Below are 22,962 nucleotides of genomic sequence, written 5' to 3' on the forward strand. Positions count from 1 at the left end.
AGAATAACAGAGGCCTGTTAAAGTAGTGTATTTAGATGTCACCAGAAGGAGAGTGAATTTGTGGGGGGGGGGGGGGTAGAGGGTGAGAAAACCTGGATTTGTGCTGGAAATGGCCTAACCTGATGATCACTTTAGATAAGCTGTTACCAGCAGGACAGTGGAGTGGGAGGAGGTATTGTTTCATATTCTCTGTGTATATATAAAGTCTGCTGCAGTTTCCACGGTATGCATCCGATGAAGTGAGCTGTAGCTCACGAAAGCTCATGCTCAAATAAATTGGTTAGTCTCTAAGGTGCCACAAGTACTCCTTTTCTTTTTGCGAATACAGACTAACACGGCTGTTACTCTGAAACTTCTATACACAGTTACATAGACATTAATCTTAGGAAACTAGTCCGTGTTCTATTTGTATAAATGAATGGCCTTAATAAATTCCCAAGTAGAGATACCACCTAGTGGTAAAAAATGCTGGCGTTTCTCATTCACACAGTGTGTGTTGAAAACTCAATGTTAAAAGGAATGCGTGTAGCTGAAGCCATGTCAGTCTCAGGATACTAGAAAGACAAAGTAGGTGAGGTAATATCATTTATTGGACCAAATTTTGTTAGTGAGAAAGACAAACTTTCAAGTCACATGGAGCTATTCTTCAGGTCTGCAAATGTTACCCGTACAAAATTCTCTATTACACACACTCTAGGACACCCGCCCTTACCTAGTTCCTCGGGCTCAAGGCGTAACCCAATTGATTTAGGCACTCCCACCCTTTCCCAGTTCCTAGAGCTCCAGGCAAAAGGCATCTAACTTTATCCCTCCGTGGGCTCTGGGCTCTACTCCTCCATGGGCTCTAGGTAAACACCCATTCCCTGTGGACTTAATCTTTTGGGGATTTACGGGTGAAGGAGTCTTACACAGTAATATCCTACTTAACCTCTATTTATTAACAATCACCAAAACAGAATGCACATGCTAAGCACACAATGCTCACCACTTCCAATAAGGCAGATGCACTTTTCCTGCTGGCCAGTCAGGATCAGGTAATCTTGAGGTCTGGCACCTCTGATCTTGGGGCTGTGTCCTGGAGTTGGTTCCAAAGAACTTCCTTTTGGACCTCAGTTTATCTAGTGAAACTTGAGTCTTGCTTAGCTGTACCTTAACCAATCATTTTACTAAAATATTACTAAACAATTTTTAACCAATCCTAACATACTGTAAAACAATTATTTAACCAATCATACCCTACCACCCTAATTGATTTATACCTAGCAAAATTAATTATGTAACAGACAGAAACAATCAAAGAACCAGACAGAGACCATCCAGATAAACAATAGAGAAGTGGGGACCACAAAGATGAAAACAATAAAGAAGTGGGGATTTCACAACCCCCACTACTAGTGATTTCTTGCCATACAGAATGTTATCGAACTAAGTTTTCTTTAACCATCTTAAGATTTGTTCCTTTCTCTGGTAATGGTGGGTGCTATTAGGATCACCTTCTTAACAGCCGATATTACATTGTTTTAATGCAGGGGTTCTCAAACTGGGGGTCGGGACCTCTCAGGGGGTCGTGAGGTTATTACATGGAGGGTCATGAGCTGTCAGCCTCCATCCCATACCCCGCTTTGCCTCCAGCATTTATAATGGTGTTAAATGTATTTTAAAGTATTTTTAATTTGTAAGTGGGGTACTTTTGTACTCAAACTTTTGTACTGATGACCCCTTTCACATATCAAACCTCGCACTCAGAGGTTTGATATGTGAAAGGGGTCACCAGTACAAAAGTTTGAGTACCACTGTTTTAATGTAATTTTAGATGGAATGTGAGGATGTGACTTTCTGCTGCTTAGCTAATGGCTGCTGCTGTCCTAATATGGCTGCAGACAAAGGCCTTAGGCCTTACAATATGGCTACAGGAAAAGGCCTTATCCTTACAGGAAAGGAACTTCCAGCATGACGGCTAAATGCAAGATGGAACAGATTGTTTAGCATAAGTAGCTAGCACATATTTTAATTGCCATAAATATAAAGGAAGGGTAACCACCTTTCTGTATACAGTGCTATAAAATCCCTCCTGGCCAGAGGCAACATCCTGTTACCTTTAAAGGGTTAAGATGCTCAGCTAACCTGGCTGGCACCTGACCTAAAGGACCAATAAAGGAACAAGATACTTTCAAATCTTGGGGCGGGAAGGCTTTTGTTTGTGCTCTTTGTTTACGTGTTTGTTCTCTCTTGGGACTGAGAGAGGCTAGACAGAAATCCATCTTCTCCAACCCATCCTAATCCAAGTCTCCAACATAGCAACCAGTATAGGTTAACCAGGCAAGGCGGATTAGTTTATCTTTTGTTTTATGTGAATTTTCTCCATGTTAAGAGGGAGGTTTATTCCTGTTTTCTGTAACTTTAAGGTTTTGCCCAGAGGGAGATCCTCTGTGTTTTGAATCTGAATACCCTGTAAAGTATTTTCCATCCTGATTTTACAGAGGTGATTCTTTTACCTTTTCTTTAATTAAAATTTTTCTTTTAAGAACCTGATCGATTTTTCTTTGTTCTTAAGATCCAAGGGTTTGGGTCTGTGTTCACCTGTACAAATTGGTGAGCATTATTATCAAGCCTTCTCCAGGAAAGGGGGTGTAGAGTTTGGGGGCATATTTTGCGGAAAGACGTCGCCAAGTGGCTTCTTTCCCTGTTCTTTGTTTAAAATGCTTGGCGGTGGCAGTATACTGTTCAAGGACAAGGCAAAGTTTGTACTTTGGGGAAGTTTTTAACCTAAGCTAGTAAGAATAAACTTAGGGGGTCTTTCATGCAGGTCCCCACATCTGCACCTTAGAGTTCAGAGTGGGGAAGGAACCTTGACAGTAATGTAAGGGATCATTCAAGGTGAAGTGACCAGTTAACACCCCTGCAGTCACAGGACAAAAAGAGGGGTTTAGTTGGGTTACAGATTGTTTTAATAAGCTATAAATCCAATGTGTCTGTTCAGTCTGTGATTTTTATTGTCTAACAGAGTTATGAATTTAAGCTCCCATGCTGATCTTTTGAATGTGTTGTGCAGGTTTTCTTTGAGGATGCGGCTTGATATAGAGTGATGGCTTTGTGAAAAGTGTTCACCCACAGGTGATAGAGTGTATTTGTCTTTTATATTTTCCGGTGTGAGTTAAATTTGAGAGCATAGTGATTGGTTTTACATAGTTGTTATTGGGGCACTTAGTGCACTGGATGAGATATACTACATGTTGTGACAGGCATGTGTAGGATCCACAGATCTTGAAGGGTGTGTTGTGGGGGTTGTTGATCATTGTAGCAGTGAAGATATGTCTGCAGGTGTTGTATCTGTTCTGGCAGGGTCTGGTGCTGCTTTGAGTTGGTGTGTCCTGGTCTGTGAATCCCTACGTTGGAATTCTCCCATAACTTTGCATTAAAATTCCAGTTAGTTACTCTTAATATATGCCATACACATTTATTTTTATAATCATATTAATACATCGTTTAAAAAAATAAAGTATAATTAATAAATGCAACCACGGTTCAAACAGCCTACACTGCGGAAAAATTTTGACTGTGGAGATAAATGTATTTATTAATGATGAGAAACATCTAATTTTGTCCTAATAAACCTAATGCTAAATTTAGCAGGCACTTAAATTGAGTGTTCTTTGTTAGCAAAGTGAGATCTTACAAATGTGTATTTTCAAATGTCTGTTTGAAATGTGTCCATTACCAGATGTCATAGGCATAATTAAAAATGTAATTTCTGTCACACAGTTCATCCCAGCTTTGTTACGTTACTTTCTGAAAGTGGAATTGTTGTCTTTTTCCTCCATTTCATTGTCACATTTTGGAACATTCTGTTCCCACCGTTATTAGGGGAAGCCTTGCTCAAAGAGACAATCGTGTCTTGACTCTTAAAAGTAGCACATCTCAGGTTCATCCAAGTCTCTGGTGGTAGGGAGTTCCATAGTCCATGAGCTCCTCTTTTAAGTCCTCTCGGCCAGAAAGCTGGCTGCCACTAGGTTTAGGACCTAGAAACTGCCATATTGAATTAAGCCAATGGTTCCTCTGGGTTAGTGACAAGTCTCTAATAGTGTCCAGTACCAACTCCTTCAGAGTAAGGTCCAGGAAACTTAATAACGATCAATTACGGAATAACCTGCCCATGGGAGAAGTGAATTCCTTTTCTCATGTTGTTAGTGGTTTACTTGTGCCCTGAAGCATGAGGGTTTAAGTGCTATAAACATTTTTTATGTAATATAATCCATCCAATATGCATGTTTACAGGGAAATTTTCTAGTTTCTTTTTTCAGAGTTTTGATGCACATCGCAATATGGTCTCTAAAATTACTCTGTAAAATACACACGGGTACCGTTGTTGCCTAACACACCTTGTTTTTCTCTCTCGTAATAAATCCATAACCCCATTAAAAGTGGGAAACTGTTCCACAACTAGGGTGGGGGAAAGTAGTTTTTGTCTACTGCACTACATTACTTTTGGGGATTTGTTTGTAGGTTTTTTGTATGTTTGTTTATAATATGTGATCAAGGGGTTGTAGCTTTGATGAGCCATAACACTATGTAAATGATAAGACTAATACTTACAGTTATGAATACAGACATGTGTAACTACAACTATGCTAATAAACTATGTAGCTTTGCTGTTGCATTCATGATCGTGGTTAGTGCTTATTCAGTAGCTTTTGCCATGACCAGCAAATTTCAATACAGATGACAATAACATTTAGCATTTACTATATAGCATTTTTCATCCCTAGATCTCAAAGTATGTTATGAAAGAAGTTATTTAGTATTAGTTTTGCAGATGGGAATGATGGGGTGCAGTGGGCTTATGTTAATTGCCCACAGTTAAACAGCTGGTCAGCAGTAGAGCTAAGAACAAATGCAATTTTCCTGACTCCCAATCCTGTGTTCTATTGAGTGGACCTGTTGTCTCCCAGTCCCCTTTGTCTCACAGGATAACCTTGTGGTGTCAAGACCAGCTCTATATGGTTATTTTTCTAGGGGCAAGTTCTAGTAATATGCAAATCTATTTAAAAAGCTTTGCCTAGTCACTTTTTTTAAAAAGCAGGGTTTTTTAGTACATTAGTATATGAAACTAATTTTCAGTTGATTTTCATAGTTGAACTGGGATCATCTACCAGTGTAATTTCCATAATGTCTTTTAATGTTACTTATTAAGTCAACAGTGGCTGAGGTGTGCAGACCATTTATTTTTAATTTTTGCATTTATAGATACTTCTTTCGTAGTGGCAATCCAGAGCATCCAGGAGATATTCTACTAAATACTACAGTGGAGGTTCTGCCTTTTAAGGTATGAATACATTAATATCTCTCCTTTCTATATGAGAGTAAAAGCAAAACTCCTAATTTCTAATGACATCATTGGGTTGGGAAAATTATGGGTATCTCTTTTATTGGAATTGAAAACCTCTTATCTCATCACATTTATTCCTCTTTACTTTAAACAGACCTTATTTACAAAGAGCAGACTTTCATTCAGAAGAAAGCTTGATAAAAGGAAGATAGGTAATCTGGAGGAGAACAGTCTTTATTCATCTATTTTCGTTTAGCTGCTGTTTTGTTTTGTTTTAAGAATTGGATTTTGGAGGAATTGGCTTCACTCCGCTTCCTCATTTTTCATCCACTGAGTGTCCAGCCTTAAAGATCCTGCATAAATCCAGCTAAGCAGATATTATGGCATCTTAATTGTCAAGTTAATAGAACAGAGTGTGAAACGTTCTGTTCCTTCTACACAACCAACCTGGATTTTACCTCAAGATGGCAATGCAGTGAATAAAGACCATTCCAGTCTGATGTCAGACTCTAACCACTGTACCTAAAGGAGAATCTTTAGTCTTTTTCACCACAAAAATTTCTATTCCAATAGCAAAGACATTACTTCAAAAAGAGGGTTATTTCAGTCAGTATGAAAAGAGTAATCTAAAGTATTTGTGTCCAATTTCATTGCAGTTGATACACATCTGATGCAGATATTTTTAGCTGGAAGAACCCTGACCATTGTGTCTGGAAGATTAACATATGATGATTCAAAGTGATATCAGAGCAGTGATCTTGCTAGTATTCCACTCTCCCCTACTTTATTCCCACTGCCTCCCCCCCACAAATCCTACCTTCACTCATGAGATATTACTTCACAGTTTTAATCGAAACAAGACCCTCTTTCCTCTCCCCACTTCCTTGTGTTGTGAGAGGCCAAACTTATTGATGCTCATAGATATATTACAAGAGTGAAATTATAAAAAAAGAAATAACTGCTCAAAATGCAAAAATTATTTGGAAAGCTGCATAATTTCACAATAGAAATATCTTTAGCCAAATTCAGAACTGGCATAAAGAGGCGTTAAATGGAGTTGTACCCGAATTAGGCCTGAATTTGGCTCATCATATTTACATTCGACTGGGTAGAGTTAATTTGATTTAAGTTCACTAGTTTACCGTGGAGGTCAGCTGGAAAAGATAGGAAACATTTCAGACAGGAGCAGGTAAAGAGTGGTATATCTTGATATCCCTTTCTCCTGGTGTTTGATTCTTGTTGTTTCGTCAAGAAAATTTTTCTTTTAAAAAATCCATATATTTATCATGTATACAATTCTAAACATCATTAAAATTATTAATTTTAATACAGTTTACATTTCATCATACTATTTTACATGTCTAAATAAAGCCCAAAGATGTATAGAAAGACAATTAGAAGCCTTTAAACGGGGTTAAAATACGTTGCCAACTCTTGTGATTTTTATCGTGAGTCTTGCCATATTCATTGTTTTTTTAAATCCTTAGTTTCTCAAGTCAAGCGATTACATGAAGGCATTAGCATTTTTAAAGGAAAACAAAAAATAAAGTAATTTTCTAGCCCTTCTGATTGCAGAGAAAACTTTGAAAAGTTTGAAAGCGATACATCTTGAATTTAGCAAAGCTTTTGATACAGTCTCCCACAGTATTCTTGCCAGCAAGGTAAAAAAGTATGGATTGGATGAATGAATTATAAGGTGGATAGAAAGCTGGCTAAATGGTTGGGTTCAACGGGTAGCAATCAAGGCTCAATGTCTAGTTGGCAGCCGGTATCAAGCAGAGTGCCCCAGGGGTCTGTCCTGGGGCTGGTTTTGTTCAGCATCTTCATTAATGATCTGGATGATGGGATGGATTGCACCCTCAGCAGGTTTGCGGATGACACTAAGCTGGGGGGAGAGGTAGATATGCTGGAGGGTAGGGATAAGATCCAGAGTGACCTAGACAAATTGGAGGATTGGGCCAAAAGAAATCTGATGAGGTTCAACAAGGACAAGTGCAGAGTCCTGCACTTAGGGCAGAAGAATCCCATGCACTGCTACAGGCTGGGAACCGACTGGCTAAGCAGCAGTTCTGCAGAAAAGGACCTCGGGAATTACAGTGGATGAGAAGCTGGCTATGAGTCGACAATGTGCCCTTGTTGCAAGAAGGCTAACGGAATATTAGGCTACATTAGCAGGAACGTTGCCAGCAGATCGAGGGAAGTGATTATTCCCCTCTATTTGGCACTGGTGAGGCCACATCTGGAGTATTGCATCCAGTTTTGGGCCTCCCACTACAGAAAGGATTTGGACAAATTGGAGAGAGTCCAGCAGAGGGCAACGAAAATGATTAGGAGGATGGGGCACATGATTTATGAGGAGAGGCTGAGGGAACTGGGGCTTATTTAGTCTGCAGAAGAAAAGAGTGAGGTGGGATTTGATGGCAGCCTTCAACTACCTGAAGGGGCGTTCCAAAGAGGATGGAGCTAGGCTGTTCTCAGTGGTGGCAGATGACAGAACAAGGAGCAGTGGTCTCAAGTTGCAGTGCGGAAGGTCTAGGTTGGATATTAGGAAAAACTATTTCACTAGATGGGTGGTGAAGCACTGGAATGGGTTGCCTAGGGAGGTGGTGAAATCTCCATCCTTAGAGGTTTTTAAGGCCTGGCTTGACAAAGCCCTGGCTGGGATGATTTAGTTGGGGTTGGTCTTGCTCTGAGCAGGGGGTTGGACTAGATGACCACCTGAGGTTTCTTCCAACCCTAATCTTCTATGATTCTATGACCTGAGGACTTGTCTACATATGGATATCCAGAAAAATTAATCCAAATTAACTAAAGGTGTGAATTTGAAGGAGATTAGCTAAACCACATTCACTTCCAAAGTGAATTAAAATAAACCCAATTAAGGCCACTTTAATTCTGAATAACAGTGTCCAAACAGTGATTTAATGTGCTTTAATTAAACCACTTCACCTTTAGATAATTTAGATTAATTTTCCTGGATGTCCCCATGTAAGATAGCTGTTGGTATACCATAAAGGCTCATAATATAAAAGGCAAAAAAAGAACTCAACATATATTTGAACTCATTATTTTTCAGATAAACTCCTAATTATTGAGGCCTGACATAGTATGTTTGAACACCTGAGTTTGGCAATACTGTAACTCTAAGCCAACAGTTTATAGACGCAACTGCTCTATTCAAAAATCCTCCATACAAGAAAGGAAAGATCATCCATAAACCAAATATATATTCCGCACTTCTCCAGGCATGTTATTCCTGCGTTCAGTTTTCCCTTTGCTTTGTTCTTGCCGAGGCAGGGTCAGTTTTGTCAATCATTGGGTAGGGACTGGTTCCCCATTCAAAAAAAAACCTGCAATTCAGTCTGCCTTCTGTGAGCAGAAACAGGCTGTTTCCAGACTTCCTGCTTCCCAAAAGTAGAGAGCATAGGAAAAAAGCCTACTTAAAATTGCCAGTTTGGTTCTGAATATCATGCTCTTTTTTGCCCATCATGTTTAATGATAAAGCTTTCAGGTTTTGTTTCTCAGGGCTTAGGCTAGGCTTGCTCAAAAGCATGCGTCAACAGCCTCACCCACAGGAGCTCGAGATATAGTAGCAAAACCCAAGAAGTAGCCTGGAACAAAGGGATCCTGAGATCATCTCCCCTTCAGCCTTGCCTGGCTGAGGGAGTTTTGCATCTTCTATACCCAGGAGCAGCCTTTGCTCTCCTGCTCTGGCTGCTAGCTATAACTACCAGCTCCCAGTGCTGGCCACCAGTAGGAACAGCTCCCCTGCTCTCAGCACAGTGCCACAGCACGAAGCATACACCCTACCAGCACTGAGGTAACAGCACTACAATGGCTGGTGGCCCTGCAGGAAGCAGACCCAGCTCAGGTGGCCCCAAGGATTTCCAGCTCTGTTTTGACCTGTGAATCACAGACTCCAGCAGGGCTGAATCCAAATTCAGTGGCTGATGCCGGACAGAAACTTAAAGCTGAGTTCAGTAAAAATCTTTCAAATCCCAGAATTCCTACAAGATGGATTGGCTCTAGGTCTTAAAGCAACACACTCCAAAAACCATTTTCAGCCATCTTTTTAGTAATAGAAGAAGCAAACCTTAATGGATTTCCTCTCATCCACCTATCAAGCATTTTTGATTAATCACCAGGAATTCCCCAGAGTAGAGCCTTTGGATTTAGATCATCTGACCCTGGATGAAATTACTAGACTGTTGTTCACATTCCTTTCTTCAGTTTCATTTTTCTATCTCTTTATTAAAGTGAGTTTACTGGTGTCCATCCCCTTTGTACATGGAGGCATTGTGCCTTTTCTAGAGGCATTGTGTATTGAAGAATCACAAATATTGTATTTTTCATATTGATCAGGTGGCTCTTCATCTCAAATATTTTTTTACCAAAAGTAAATTAGGAATTTCACAGATCCCAGGAGATAGTCCTCCCATCATTCTCTACAAAGCCTACGCATCCAAAAGAAAAGCTCCAGCAAATATTTTATTTCCACCAAGCTGTTAAGATCTACCTGGCAAGAATGTAAATGTATAGAAAAGTCATCCTGCAACAAGAGCCAAAAAAAAGCATCTAAAGCATTAATTGCTAGATAGCTGAAGTATTGCATTAAAGAAGCCTATGAAGCAGGCTTACAGGAAAGATAAAGCTCTTCAGACAAGGACATTATTTACTTCCTGGACTGGTAAATTGTTTGTGTTGAATAAAGGCATTGGTAGGGCAGCAACAGTCACCTAATTAAGCATTCACCAGGGCATAGGAGATGGACACGGGCCTTGACAGATGCTGCCTTAGCAGGAGGGTATTGCATACTGTGATACCTAAAAAGAAAAGGAGTACTTGTGGCACCTTAGAGACTAACCAATTTATTTGAATATAAGCTTTCATGAGCTACAGCTCACTTCATCGGATGCATACTGTGGAAAGTATAGAAGATTTTTTTTATACACACAAAGCATGAAAAAATGGGTGTGTATAAAACAAACCACTACAAAAGGTTTTCTCTCCCCGCACCCCACTCTCTCGCTGGCAATAGCCCATCCAAAGCAATCACTCTCCTTACAATGTGTATGATAATCAAGTTGGGCCATTTCCAGCACAAATCCAGGTTTTCTTCCCCCCCCCCCCCCCCCCCCACTCTCCTGTTGGTAATAGCTTATCTAAAGTGATCACTCTCCTTACAATGTGTATGATAATCAAGGTGGGCCATTTCCAGCACAAATCCAGGGTTTAACACCAACGTCTGGGGGGGGGAGGGGTAGGAAAAACAAGGGGAAATAGGTTACATTGCATAATGACTTAGCCACTCCCAGTCTCTATTCAAGCCTAAGTTAATTGTATCCAATTTGAAAATGAATTCCAATTCAACAGTCTCTCGCTGGAGTCTGGTTTTGAAGTTTTTTTGTTGTAATATCGCAACTTTCATGTCTGTAATCGCGTGACCAGAGAGATTGAAGTGTTCTCCGACTGGTTTATGAATGTTATAATTCTTGACATCTGATTTGTGTCCATTTATTCTTTTACGTAGAGATTGTCCAGTTTGCCCAATGTACATGGCAGAGGGGCATTGCTGGCACATGATGGCATATATCACATTGGTGGATGTGCAGGTGAACAAGCCTCTGATAGTGTGGCTGATGTTATTAGGCCCTGTGATGGGAGCACAGTTGGCAACGGGCTTTGTTGCAAGGATGGGTTCCTGTGTTAGTGGTTCTGTTGTGTGGTATGTGGTTGCTGGTGAGTATTTGCTTCAGGTTGCGGGGGGGACTGTCTGTAGGCAAGGACTGGCCTGTCTCCCAAGATTTGTGAGAGTGTTGAGTCATCCTTCAGGATAGGTTGTAGATCCTTAATGCGTTGGAGGGGTTTTAGTTGGGGGCTGAAGGTGACGGCTAGTGGCGTTCTGTTATTTTCTTTGTTAGGCCTGTCCTGTAGTAGGTGACTTCTGGGAACTCTTCTGGCTCTATCAATCTGTTTCTTCACTTCCGCACGTGGTATTGTAGTTGTAAGAATGCTTGATAGAGATCTTGTAGGTGTTCCTCTCTGAGCGGTTGGAGCAAATGCGGTTGTATCGCAGAGCTTGGCTGTAGACAATGGATCGTGTGGTGTGGTCAGGGTGAAAGCTGCAGGCATGTAGGTAGGAATAGTGGTCAATAGGTTTCTGGTATAGGGTGGTGTTTGTGACCATCGTTTATTAGCACTGTAGTGTCCAGGAAGTGGATCTCTTGTGTGGACTGGACCAGGCTGAGGTTGATGGTGGGATGGAAATTGTTGAAATCATGGTGGAATTCCTCAAGGGCTTCTTTTCCATGGGTCCAGAGGATGAAGATGTCATCAATATAGCGCAAGTAGAGTAGGGGCGTTAGGGGACGACAGCTGAGGAAGCATTGTTCTAAGTCAGCCATAAAAATGTTGGCATACTGTGGGGCCATGCAGGTACCCATAGCAGTGCTGCTGATTTGAAGGTATACATTGTCCCCAAATGTAAAATAGTTATGGGTAAGGACAAAGTCATAGAGTTCAGCCACCAGGTTAGCCGTGACATCATCGGGGATAGTGTTCTTGACAGCTTGTAGTCCATCTTTGTGTGGAATGTTGGTGCAGAGGGCTTCTACATCCATAGTGGCCAGGATGGTGTTATCAGGAAGATCACCGATGGATTGTAGTTTCCTCAGGAAGTCAATGGTGTCTCGAAAGTAGCTGGGAGTGCTGGTAGCGTAGGGCCTGAGGAGGGAGTCTACATAGCCAGACAATCCTGCTGTCAGGGTGCCAATGCCTGAGATGATGGGGCGCCCAGGATTTCCAGGTTTATGGATCTTGGGTAGTAGATAGAATATCCCAGGTCGGGGTTCCAGGAGTGTGTCTGTGCGGATTTGATCCTGTGCTTTTTCAGGGAGTTTCTTGAGCAAATGCTGTAGTTTCTTTTGGTAACTCTCAGCGGGATCAGAGGGTAATGGCTTGTAGAAAGTGGTGTTGGAGAGCTGCCGAGCAGCCTCTTGTTCATATTCCGACCTGTTCATGATGACAACAGCACCTCCTTTGTCAGCCTTTTTGATTATGATGTCAGAGTTGTTTCTGAGGCTGTGGATGGCATTGTGTTCTGCATGGCTGAGGTTGTGAGGCAAGTGATGCTGCTTTTCCACAATTTCAGCCCGTGCACGTCAGCGGAAGCACTCTATGTAAAAGCCCAGTCTGCTGTCTCGACCTTCAGGAGGAGGTCCTAGAATCCTTCTTTTTGTAGTGTTGGTAGGGAGGTCTCTGTGGATTAGTATGTTCTTCAGAGGTGTGTTGGAAATATTCCTTGAGTCGGAGACGTCAAAAATAGGATTCTAGGTCACCACAGAACTGTATCATGTTCGTGGGGGTGGAGGGGCAGAAGGAGATGCCCCAAGATAGGACAGCTGCTTCTGCTGGGCTAAGAGTATAGTTGGATTGAGGGAACCATCTCTGTGGCCCCTTGTGGCATGTAGTAGTTTAGAAAGTTTAGTGTCCTTTTTCTTTTGTAGAGAAGCAAAGTGTGTGTTGTAAATGGCTTGTCTAGTTTTAGTAAAGACCAGCCACGAGGAAGTTTGTGTGGAAGGTTGGTTTTTTATGAGACTATCCATTTTTGAGAGCTCATTCTTTATCTTTCCCTGTTTGCTGTAGAGATGTTGATCAGGCGGTTCCGCAGTTTCTTGGAGAGCGTGTGGCACAAGCTGTCAGCATAGTCTGTGTGATATGTAGATTGTAATGGATTTTTTACCTTCAGTCCTTTTGGTACGATGTCCATCTGTTTGCATTTGGAAAGGAAGATGATGTCTGTCTGTATCTGTACAAGTTTTTTCATGCAGTTGATAGATTTCCACTCCATACGGCTAAATGCAGTGCCTTGCATAATGACAGGTTTCAGAGTAACAGCCGTGTTAGTCTGTATTTGCAAAAAGAAAAGGAATACTTGTGGCACCTTAGAGACTAACCAATTTATCTGAGCATAAGCTTTCGTGAGCTACAGCTCACTTCATCAGATGCATACTGTGGAAAGTATAGAAGATCTTTTTATACAGACAGTCTCTACGTAAAAGAATAAATGGACACAAATCAGATGTCAAGTATTATAACATTCATAAACCAGTCGGAGAACACTTCAGTCTCTCTGGTCATGCGATTACAGACATGAAAGTTGCGATATTACAACAAAAAAACTTCAAAACCAGACTCCAGCGAGAGACTGTTGAATTGGAATTCATTTGCAAATTGGATATAATTAACTTAGGCTTGAATAGAGACTGGGAGTGGCTAAGTCATTATGCAAGGTAACCTATTTCCCCTTGTTTTTTTCCTACCCCTCCCCCCTTCCTCAGACGTTCGTGTTAAACCCTGGATTTGTGCTGGAAATGGCCCACCTTGATTATCATACACATTGTAAGGAGAGTGATTGCTTTGGATGGGCTATTGCCAGTGGGAGAGTGGGGTGGGGGGAGAGAAATCCTTTTGTAGCGGTAAACACCCATTTTTTCATGCTTTGTGTGTATAAAAAGATCTTCTACACTTTCCACAGTATGCATCCGATGAAGTGAGCTGCAGCTCACGAAAGCTTATGCTCAAATAAATTGGTTAGTCTCTAAGGTGCCACAAGTACTCCTTTTCTTTTTGCGAATACAGACTAACACGGCTGTTACTCTGAAACCTGTGATATCTAATAATATCTTAAAGTATCATTACTTCAGTAGTCTTGCTTGGGCCTACCCTTGCTTGGGGCTTTCCCACTATAGGAATGGTGAACCTGGATAAGAATGAGAAAGTTGATAACTGCTAATAGCTTTGCTCCGAGTATCCAGGCACTATGTTCTGACCCACCTGTTAATTGGAAGTAAGTAAAAGTTGTTTGACGACAGATTGTTCTGTAGATTGTTATTCTATATTGTATTATTGTTCTAGTGTTACAAACTGAGTTGTGTTTAGCTTTGGAAGTATTCTCAGTTTGTACAAAAATAGGTTTCTGATCCTGCCGCCTCAAACTGCAGATGAGAACAAAAACCAACTATAGGAATATGATAAGCCTGAATACTCAAAAGAGAAATCAGCAAGTATCCAATTTCTTTCTGAATACAGCAGGCAGATGCGCTAGACCTATTTTAAGATTAAAGTGTGCTGTATGGTTTCATGAGTGTCCTTTGTGGGGAAGAGGTTTTTTAATCTTTCTCTCCCCAAATCAGCCAGGGAGCAGGCTTTACCCCGAGGGTCTTTTCTGGTGTGTGCCAGTATCTGCAATATCCTCGTCCTTTCAGCATATCAGTTCTTATGAGTGGGACTTTTCTTTTCTACCCTGAAGCCAAATACAGTCAGTTCTGGAACAGGTGTTTTGTTTTGTTTTAAGAAAAGTCTATGCTATAAAGAACATCTGTTTGCTCATAGAAATAGTAGGCTGGTGCAAAGTTTTTAGGAAAGTGCTTTAAATAGAGAACGAGGGTACCCACAATTTGCTCTAGCTTGCAAATTTATTAGATACATTTAAATAAGTGCTCTCATTTTGTTTTGTGCCTGTTTCATTTTAGAATGAAGACTTGGTATTAAGCAAAGAAACCAAAGACAAACGCTTAGAGGACGGTTATTTCAGGATAGGTAATACTCTGCACCATAGAACAGCAATTTTCGTTGTTTTACAAACATGGAAATAAAATTTGTTTTATTACTATATCAATTAGTAAAATGTTATTTTTTTTTAAAGCCTTTATGTGGTTCTGATCATTCTCATTGCGTAACTGATCTTGTAAATGTTACTTGCCCTTTTCAGGTTGATTTAATGAATGACGTTCTGATGTGATTCTTAGCTATAGTGGAAAAAAAATGATTTTATTCATCACTTTTTAAAGTATTCTAATTAGTTTTTAATTCATTTTTATTTTGGTCTGTTAATAGCCTTTATATCATATTTATTCATCCTGATATAATCGAAGTTTCTACCTGTAGGAATACCAATATCTGTACCTGCTTAATGTAGTTTGAATATATTTAAGTCAAAATTTAATAGTTGGTTGCTTAAAATTTGACCCCTGAATCCACAGTTAGTTTCCTAACCAAAAGTGCCCTGATTTTCAGAGGTGTTGAACACCCACAGCTACACTGAATTTAAGCTTTTTTATTCCTTATTAGTGCCTCTGCTGCTTAGTCTGTGTGCTGAGGCTATATGTACTGCAGTATTTGCCAATAAAAAACTGAAGCTTATGGCAAAGAGCTCTGAGCATTACGGAAGATTTTTGGGTCATGGTTTAAGGTTCCATCTTCCTACTATTAGACTTAAGCAAAAAAATAAAAAACCCTCAAAAACCTATTTATGGTGAATTACTGCAGCCAATTCATGACAGTAGCATTGCAAATCCATTTATTGAATAGATATTCACTAGTACTGTCGATTAATCACAGTTAACTCATACCATTAACTCAAAAAAAGTAATCACGATTAAAATAATGAATCGTGATTAATCGCAGTTTTAATAGCACTGTTAAGCAATAGAATACCAAATGAAATGTATTAAATATTTTGGATGTTTTTCTGTGTTTTCATATATATTTTATTCTGTGTTGTAATTGAAATCAAAGTGTACATTATTTTTTATTACAAATATTTGCACTGTAAAAATGATAAAAGAAATAGTATTTTTCAATTCACCTCATACAAGTACTGTAGTGCAATCTGTTTGTTGTGAAAGTGCAGTTTACAAATGTAGATTTTTTTTTTTTTGGTTACATAACTGCACTCAAAAACAAAACAATGTAAAACTTCAGAGCCTACAGGTCCACTCAGTCCTACTTCTTGTTCAGCCAATTGCTAAGACCAATAAGTTTGTTTATATTTAAATGCTGCCCCCTTCTTATTTACAATGTCACCATAAAGTGAAAACAGGCATTCACATGGCACTTTTGTATCCAGCTTTGCAAGGTATTTACGTGCCAGATATGCTAAACATTTGGATGCCCCTTCATGCTTCGACCACCATTCCAGAGGACATGCTTCCATGCTGATGATGCTCGTGAAAAAATAATGCATTCATAAAATTTGTGCCTGAACTCCTTGCGGGAGGAATTCTACGTCTCCTGTTCTGTTTTACTCGCATTCTGCCATATATTTCATGTTATAGCAGTCTCAGATTATGACCCAGCACATGTTGTTCATTTTAAGAACGATTTGACAAAACGCAAAGAAGGCACCAGTGTGAGATTTCTAAAGGTAGCTACAGCACTCGACCCAAGGTTTAAGAATCTGAAGTGCCTTCCAAAATCTGAGAGGGACGAGGTGTAAAGCATGCTTTCAGAAGTCTTAAAAGAGCAACACTCTCATGCAGAAACTGCAGAACCCGAACCACCAAAAAAGAAAATCAACCCTCTGCTGGTGGCATCTGACTCAAATGATGAAAATGAGTCGGTCTGCACTGCTTTGGATTGTTATTGAGCAGAACCCGTCATTGGCATGGATGCATGTCCCCTGGAACGGTGGCTGAAGCATGAAGAGACATATGAATCTTTAGCGAATCTGGCACATAAATATCTTGTGATGCCGGCTACAACAGTGCCATGAGAAAGCCTTTTCTCACTTTCAGGTGACATTGTAAACAAGAAGCGAGCTGTATTATCTCCTGCAAATGTAAAGAAACTTATTTGTCTGAGTGATTGGCTGAACAAGAAGTAGGACTGAGTGGACTTGCAGGCTCTAAAATTTTACATTGTTTTATTTTTGAATGCAGGTTTTTTTGTACATAATTCTACATTTGTAAATTCAACTTTCATGTTAAAGAGATTGCACTACAGTACTTGAATTAGGTGAATTGAAAAATACTATTCCTTCGGATTTTTTACAGTGCAAATATTTGTAATCAAAAATAAATATAAAGTGAGCACTATACACTTTGTAATCTGTGTTGTAATTGAAATCAATATATCTGAAAATGTAGAAAACATCAAAAATATTTAAATAAATGGTATTCTATTGTTTAAAATTTGATTAATTGTGATTAATTTTTTAATTAATATTCCTAATAAGCCCTAATATTCACTTTCATTAGAAACCTTTCTACAAACCAGATCTTTTATTTGTTTGTCTGGAGATTGTTTATTCAGGATATGCTTTTGCTCATTTAAAGGTAAATTTGAAAGTGGTATAGCAGAAGGAACAGTTGACCCAAGTCTAAACCCTATTTTATCATTTCGGCTTTCGGTAATACAAAACTCAGCAGTCTGGGCAATTCTGAATGAGGTGAGATGTTGTATACTTTACCCCTTCCCTTTTAAAATCAGAATATCAAATATGAGATGTCTCTTAATTGCATCAACATATTTGAAGCTAAGAATTTTTGGATTAATCAGAAAGCTGTTTCTCTTTTATAATTGTCTAAACATTAAGATTCACTGTAATGTACTAAAATGTGTTTTTTTTTTCTCAATTCCTCATTTTAGATTCACATTAAAAAAGTCACAACCTGATCAAAATTTCTTTGGAAGAAAAGAGAAAATCTTTTCAAACGTTTCCTATAATATCCTACGTCTTTAACAGTCAAAAATTGAAAATACTGAGCATGCACCTTATTCCAGTTGTCTTTTATTTTTCACTCGAACTCTACCTCTTGTGAAATCTACTGTAGATAAGAAGATTGTAAGTAACCCTGCCTGTCATATCCATCCAGAAACTGATGCTCCACACTGATAACGTTCATCTGAGATCCAAGTTGTCGTCCATTTTTACATGACTTTACCATCTTATGGTTGCCGAAGCCTGCTACTCTTAACCCGTACTATTTTGATAGTATAGTAATACGGAGAAGTTGTACATATTCTTACATTTCTTGAAGATGAAAAAATATAATTAAATAAATTTTATGAAGGGGGGTACTCTTGGGGTTCCATTTATTTTGCTATAACAAAACCCTCTTTTATAGATTATCAGGATATATTTATATCTATATCTAGATATAGATATATATTAAAAACATTAGGGATATTTAATTTATTAAAATTTGAAAAGTACATATTTTTATGCAGTAAAATTTTTAATGGATATAGGTTTTTTTATGGATTATCTAGCTTAAATTATCTTTCTACATTTTTCTTTGCAACTGCAAACAACATAAAAAATTAATACCATATTTCAGCTATCCTGCCATTCTAAGAAAACTAAATTGAGTTTCTAAATTAAGTACTTTTGTACCACAAAATCTGTAAGATATTGTTCAAAGCATAAGCATGCCTTAATTGCCAGAGTTCTGAAGAACATTATTCTTGGGGGCTACCATATTCCACTGATTACAGGGCATAGCCACATAAAAAGCATGTTGAAGTATCTTAATATTTCAGTATAACATAAGTGCTAAATCGGCAATGATTTTAAATTTAATCCATCACATTTTAGAGGGAGATTTCGATACCAAGCTATCACTTTTTAAAAACTTTGTAGACAGTTCTTAAACCGAATGAATTCATTCTCTGTGTAGAAGAGCATTCCCTATCTTTGTGCTGTAAATTTTGAATCTTGTCTCACATGTCCAGACATACGAATTCTGTTCAGTACCTTGAATGACTACAATCCTACATGATATTTTTATCAGGAAAATAATAGTAATCAGACACTTGTAAGTAACCTCATTATAGGTCTCTCTTTAAATGTTTTTATTTCAGTATTTACCTTACTTAAATGTTGTAGTGGGTGATTTTTTTTTAAAGGGTGAGTCATGTCCAACTTCCATGGGAATCAATGAAAAGACTTCCACTGATTTTAATAGAATCAGGCCCAAAGTCAGTTTCCTGCCTTTTGCGCTTCAAGGAAAAGAACAATGCTTGTTTAACTGATGAGCAGCCCAGACAGTATGAGCTCTTTGTGCTGCTACAGCTTTGTTCATAACATGTAATGCCATTTAACAGATAATTAAAATCTAGTAATTTTTTCATCACATCTCAGCATAGATCTGAGAAATTATTTGGGTTTAGTTTTCCCCCAATTGTATCTGCGAATGATGCCAATAATTTAAATTATAGCTATTTATTAAATTATATCATTACTTAATTTTTGAGTCAGATATATATTTCTGAACATAACAAGCAATACCAACTGTTGTCTTATTGTTCCATGAAGTTAAAATGATTTATAATAAATTTACCAATACCATTGTTAGGTGCCTTTCCTCTGAGCAGTGTCTTCTTATGGGTTTATTCTGTCAGCCCAGCTGTTCCTAAAGCAACGTTCAACATATAAGAAACTCCTAACAACATCTCTAAATGTGTAGAAACACACCCCAAACTGATCACATTTTTGTGTTGTTTTTTTGTTAGCTCTACCCTATATTTTTTTTGAAGAACTTTTTTCTAGAAGTCAAAATATTGAACTGAAATTTGTCAGTTGTTATCATTACCTCCTTGATGATAAACTGATTTTTTTTAAAAGGATGAATTTATATTCTGTTTTGTTGGATCTTACTAGCAGGACCCAGAAATACCCTGGGACGCTATGACAGATTGCACTCTTAGTAAATGAATGTGCCACAACAGTAGAAGTGAATTTATTATAAATCATTTAGGGAGCAGGTTTTGTAGATTCAGACCTGATGTAATCAGGTATAATTCCATTGATTTCCTGAGAGTTTGTTCCTTAAATTAGAAGACGGTAGGGGTGGAGAAAATTTAGCTTGTGTTGTTATTGTTTAAAGAAAATTCTCTCTATCTCTACACACCATTGTTTTAGACTCTAAATTCTCAAAAATTCTGATTCACAAATCACTCCGAAGTGGTCTGCTCTCCTTTTTGGAGATCCACCTCTATATGGCCGAATAAGAGTATTTCAAATATTGCTGGACATTAGCCAGTTTCTGTATTGCATTCCTCCATAATTTTTTGATTAATAGACACTCCAAATCTACTTATGTGCATTATGTCAGCTAGAAACTATAGATGATAGATGTTATAGCTTAAGGAAATGTAGGTCTTTTTTTGAGCAGCTGGCATTTCCAGATACCTTAATTTTCTGATCAAATTGAGTTTAAATCCCCAGATTTTATGCCAATTAAAGCTTTTTCTTAAAATACTGGCTTTTTTTTTTTAACAATGACCTTTAGCAGGGCCCACAACAATTACAAAGATTTGGCCTATTCATAATGAAATCCTGTTTGGCTTATTAAGTGAATAGTCCTGCTGAAGACTTTTTGTGTGAGTGATGTAAGAAAGGTTTGGCCTCATGTCGAAATATTCCCCCATGAATGAAAACAATCCCCCCTCTGAACAAGCTTCTACAGGCTTTCTGCTCTCTTAGGGACCTAAACTTAATTTATTTGCATTAATTGCATTATTTGACTATTTATACTCATAGGGATAAATGTAATGATTTTTTTCTTGCTAGCCATGGTGGTTTGGCAAAGCTCAAGGCAGGTATAGTAGTTATGGACCAGATTAGAATTCTCATCCCATCACTGCTTTTCTCAGCCTTTTAAAAATTTAAACTAGAAAATCATTAGGGTCCATTGTGAGTCTGAGATAAGATAGGTTTCAGAGTGGTAGCCTTGTATCAGCAAAAAGAAGGAAGGGTGTCACAAGTACTCCTCCGTTTTTTTGAGATAAGATACTGGCTAAATTTAAGGCAGAATGATTTTGTACTTCTGCCTTATAATATGCAATACGTATACCTTTGAGTATGTTGAGGGATCACCTTTAGTCTTTTGCAAGACTAGACAATTTTGTACTTTTTCCTTCATTCTTCCCATAAGCAAGTATAAAATTTCTTCAGTAATTCCTTTTTTTTTGTTTGAAGTATCTGCTCCAAAAGGAGTACAGTATTAATTTACATCTTGTGCTTCTAATCTGTGCTTTCCTCTGGAAACAAGAATACAAATTCATTCCAAGACTATTGTTTTATGAAATCAAGTGTTTGCTTAAGTTTTAGATTTCAGTGTTCTCTTGTGATTTCTGCTGTAAGCAGTGAGCTAGAACTCTAGGTAGCTTAATGTTGAGAACTATGAAACTTTGTTTCAAGGGGACAAACTTTGATATCTTTACATGACTGCGAGTCATCCTGCTCCCACTAATTTTATTGGTGCAGGATCAAGCTCCTAATTGCAAAACATCATTACTGTTAACTTTAATGGTAGCTGGCATGATGATCATCACTGGTGCTAAATGTTCCTATGAAGTAAGGAAGGGTGGTTGTTTTTTTTAAAAAAAGTGTTAATTGGTGGCTGCCTGCAGGTCAGGAGCTGTCCCTTTGTGCCAGTGCACAGCAGGTCACAACAGGAATTCCCAGCCTCCCCAGGATCAAAAGTAGTATGCTTTACTTGTTGAAATGGTAATTTTTTCTTTGTTGCTCAGTGTTTGCTGAGATTTCAATAGATGACTTGGAGTGCATTCTCTTCAAGCCTGAAGAGGGGCTGATACACGACTGTAAAATGAACTGCCAGCAGATTTGGCATTTTAAGCTAAACGTATTATTTTTTTCTATAAAAGATCAAATATTGAAGTTGTATTGTAACTAGTTTCCTGTTTAAAACCTGGTGCTTGAGTTTGATACTGAGCACTGCTTTTGCAAAATTGCCATCTTCATTTTCAGGGGGTTTTTTGGCAGGGGAGGGGGGTGTCAGTTTGTACTCTTGCCTTGTAGAATCTAGTACTGTTAGATCCTGAAACATTATTTTCTGGCAAAACTTGTTCTGTACATTTTCCCCCACCTTTTTGTTAACCAATCCCTGCTGTAATAGATTTTTATAAATTGGTTAGATTTGTTTAAAACTTGCTGCTATCTTTGAAAACCTGGTATGGGTCATGTCAACTGTGCCTTTCATCAATGTTTCATGTGCCACAGCTATCCATGTATATTTGAAATAAAGGCTTTAAAAAAAAATTCTGTGGTTCTTACATAAGCTGAGAGAGAATACTTCTGTCCCCAAGAGACCGAAGGTGTTGAGTCCAAATTTCAAAGTCAAAAGGCATGTTCAATAGGGATTGAATACAGTACTTTAAATGCCATGTATTTAAAGTACTGTAGAGCCTTCCATCTTGAACAACAGTGGCTGCTGTTCAATAAGAAGTGACATACAAAAACCTCAGTGCTGGCCAAGAATTTAAGTTAGTAATAATGACAACTGATAGCTTTTTCACAATAGTACCACTGGGCTAGGCTCTGTACAAACATGGTAGCAGACAGTCCTTGTTTCTAAAAGCTTACAATCTAAATAGACAAGCCAAAGGGTGAACAATGTAGTGAACAGTTATGTCAGTTCCACACTTTCAAGGCATGTTTAGGACTGGATAATGGAAAGGGGGGGGGGAAGAGAGTGGTATGGGTGAAATGAAGGTAAGGGAGGGACATGGTTGGAGCAAACAGCCAATCAGCATAGAACAAAAATAGTTTAATGCAAAATTCTAGAATGTTCTGAAGGGCCAGTGGTCCTGGTGGTTGGGTGCTTTTGCTCCTAGGGGCTGAAGTCTCATGCTGATTGTCTACATTTTTTTGCCCCAAGGCTGTATGGCAGGGGAGGCATCACCTGGGTCTTAATATCCCTACAGTACAGGTGTGGGGGGTCATAGCTGTACCTTTGAGTCTATAGAAGTGGGCCCAATTTCAGCAGCTGACTTCAGCTGCTTGGAGTGGCTGATGCACTGTAAGATGACAACCCACATAATATTGACAT

The 22,962-nt window shown here is 38.7% G+C and overlaps 1 protein-coding gene across 4 annotated transcripts in view; it reads left to right on the top strand.

The window, feature by feature from the left end:
• MGAT4A (alpha-1,3-mannosyl-glycoprotein 4-beta-N-acetylglucosaminyltransferase A) overlaps window positions 1–22,152 on the top strand; it is a 152,145-nt gene extending 129,993 nt beyond the window's left edge. For 3 of the 4 annotated variants that reach the window (XM_077814680.1, XM_077814697.1, XM_077814689.1), the window contains exons 13-16: window positions 5,245–5,323; window positions 14,860–14,926; window positions 17,443–17,555; window positions 17,756–22,152. In XM_077814680.1, coding sequence (XP_077670806.1) covers window positions 5,245–5,323; window positions 14,860–14,926; window positions 17,443–17,555; window positions 17,756–17,782 — 286 coding nt within the window. In that variant the 3' untranslated portion in view covers window positions 17,783–22,152. Of the gene's footprint in view, window positions 1–5,244; window positions 5,324–5,480; window positions 5,586–14,859; window positions 14,927–17,442; window positions 17,556–17,755 lie in introns of those variants that run through there. The other variant, XM_077814705.1, reaches the window with a different exon arrangement.
• The last annotated feature ends 810 nt before the right edge of the window (window positions 22,153–22,962 follow it).

The sequence above is a fragment of the Eretmochelys imbricata genome, chromosome 1 (assembly GCF_965152235.1).
Source record: "Eretmochelys imbricata isolate rEreImb1 chromosome 1, rEreImb1.hap1, whole genome shotgun sequence".
NCBI lineage: Eukaryota > Metazoa > Chordata > Testudines > Cheloniidae > Eretmochelys > Eretmochelys imbricata.